The sequence below is a fragment of the Penaeus vannamei genome, chromosome 43, assembly GCF_042767895.1.
Source record: "Penaeus vannamei isolate JL-2024 chromosome 43, ASM4276789v1, whole genome shotgun sequence".
In the NCBI taxonomy this organism is placed as follows: Eukaryota; Metazoa; Arthropoda; class Malacostraca; order Decapoda; family Penaeidae; genus Penaeus; species Penaeus vannamei.
In genome coordinates, this window is record NC_091591.1 from 2,707,329 (window position 1) to 2,709,116 (window position 1,788).

Here is a 1,788-nt window from a genome sequence, read left to right on the forward strand (position 1 = left end):
ATTACCAGCCATGTCCGTATAAGGATGTTATGGCAGGCAGAGAGGTAAAGGGATTGCATATATAAAGGTCTTATGGACTCTGTATTCAAAGGTCTTAGGGCCTCTTTATAAATGCCTTAGGAACTCTATATAAAGGTCTTAGGAACTATATACACACATATATATATGTATATATATATATATATATATATATATATATATATATATATATATATATGTATGTATGTATATATATATATATATATATATATATATATATATATATATATATATATATATATATATATATATATATATATATATATATATATATGTATATATGTATATATGTATATATATATATATATATATATATATATATATATATATATATATATATATATATATATATATATATATACATATATATATATATATATATATATATATATATATATATATATATATATATATATATATATATATATATATATATATATATATATATATATAAAGGACAGGGTTTTTTATATAAAGGTTTTAGGGACTACATATATAAAGATCTTTGGAACTCTATATAAAGGTCTTAGGTTTTTTTTTATATATAGGTCTTAGGGATTATATATAAAGGTCTCAGGGATTATACATGTAAAGGTGTTACGTCATAGATACTTTGATGTTCATTGAGGCTACATATGTGTTGGCGTTGTTGTTATTATAGATACTTATGTATCATGTATTAGCTGTGGTTGTCGTTTAATTCAGTTTATTGGTACCAACACATTGATGCTGATTTCCATTTCGAAAATACTTTCAAGACGTAATGAAATGTTGCAAAGTTTTTCTCTCTTTGTAGCTTATTGGCATCATGGCCCTCTAATCATATGCTTGTTTGTGTACTGAATATACTTGGGAAAAAACGTTTCTGCTACGGTATAAATTATCGACAAGAACTACTAAGAAAAGAACAAAAAAGTGTTCTGCTACACACGAAAAAAAATAAAGGTTGTGATTCCTTATTTTAACTCTCTATTTTGATGTCATCTTTTTTCTTGTTGTTAAATACAAAATCATATACTTCATTAACTGGTTATATGACACAAGACTGACTGCATGTTCAATATCAACTTGATATTTGTTTCCCTTTTGAATCCACAGACTTCGTAATTTTAATATGAACAAATAGATAATAAGTAGAATTATGGGTTGTTGTTCCCTTCCGCTCATTTCCGTTCTTGCAAGACCAACTCCCCCTTGCGCCCCCGCCCCCTCCCCCCTAATTGTGCACATTGCCCTCAGCGTTTGTCTGCCAGCAACGAGGCCTATTGCCGCGTAGGTGGCGGCGGCGGCGGCGGCGGCGGCGGTGGCGGCGGCGGAGGCGGCGGCGGCGGCGGCGGCGTAGGCGTGCGGGGGCGCCACCCCACCCCCGCCCCCCGCTCCGTCAAGTCCGAGAGCGAGGAGTACGACACCTTCGGGTCGGACTCGGACACCGACCCGCCCGCCTCGTCCAGGACCGAGTCGTCCAACCAGCTGGACCACGACAGGTCAGGACCGGTCAGAGCTGTGCATCATAGTAAGTCCTCGGCCGCAGTTTTGTGTCGGTTCTCACGCCCTTTGTGTCTGCGAGCGCGCGGGGCCCTTCGCGACCGCCGGCCGGGCTTCGAGCCGCCTCCCGACCCGACTGCCTTTGCCTGCCTGTGTGCGCTGGGCATGCCTGCACTCCTTGCACATTGCAGCACACGCACGCATGCACGCAGTTACACACGCGCTGGCAGATACACTTATATGCGGTTATACAGAGTGATATAA

At 38.3% G+C, this 1,788-nt stretch overlaps 1 protein-coding gene across 1 annotated transcript in view; it reads left to right on the top strand.

The window, feature by feature from the left end:
- Nucleotides 1–1,788, top strand: part of LOC113830267 (cell adhesion molecule Dscam2-like) — a 16,146-nt gene extending 14,358 nt beyond the window's left edge. The window contains exons 8-9 of the mRNA XM_070118913.1: nt 1–44; nt 1,279–1,788. The exon at nt 1–44 is cut by the window's left edge and continues 147 nt beyond it. Coding sequence (XP_069975014.1) covers nt 1–44; nt 1,279–1,788 — 554 coding nt within the window. The remainder of the gene's footprint in view (nt 45–1,278) is intronic.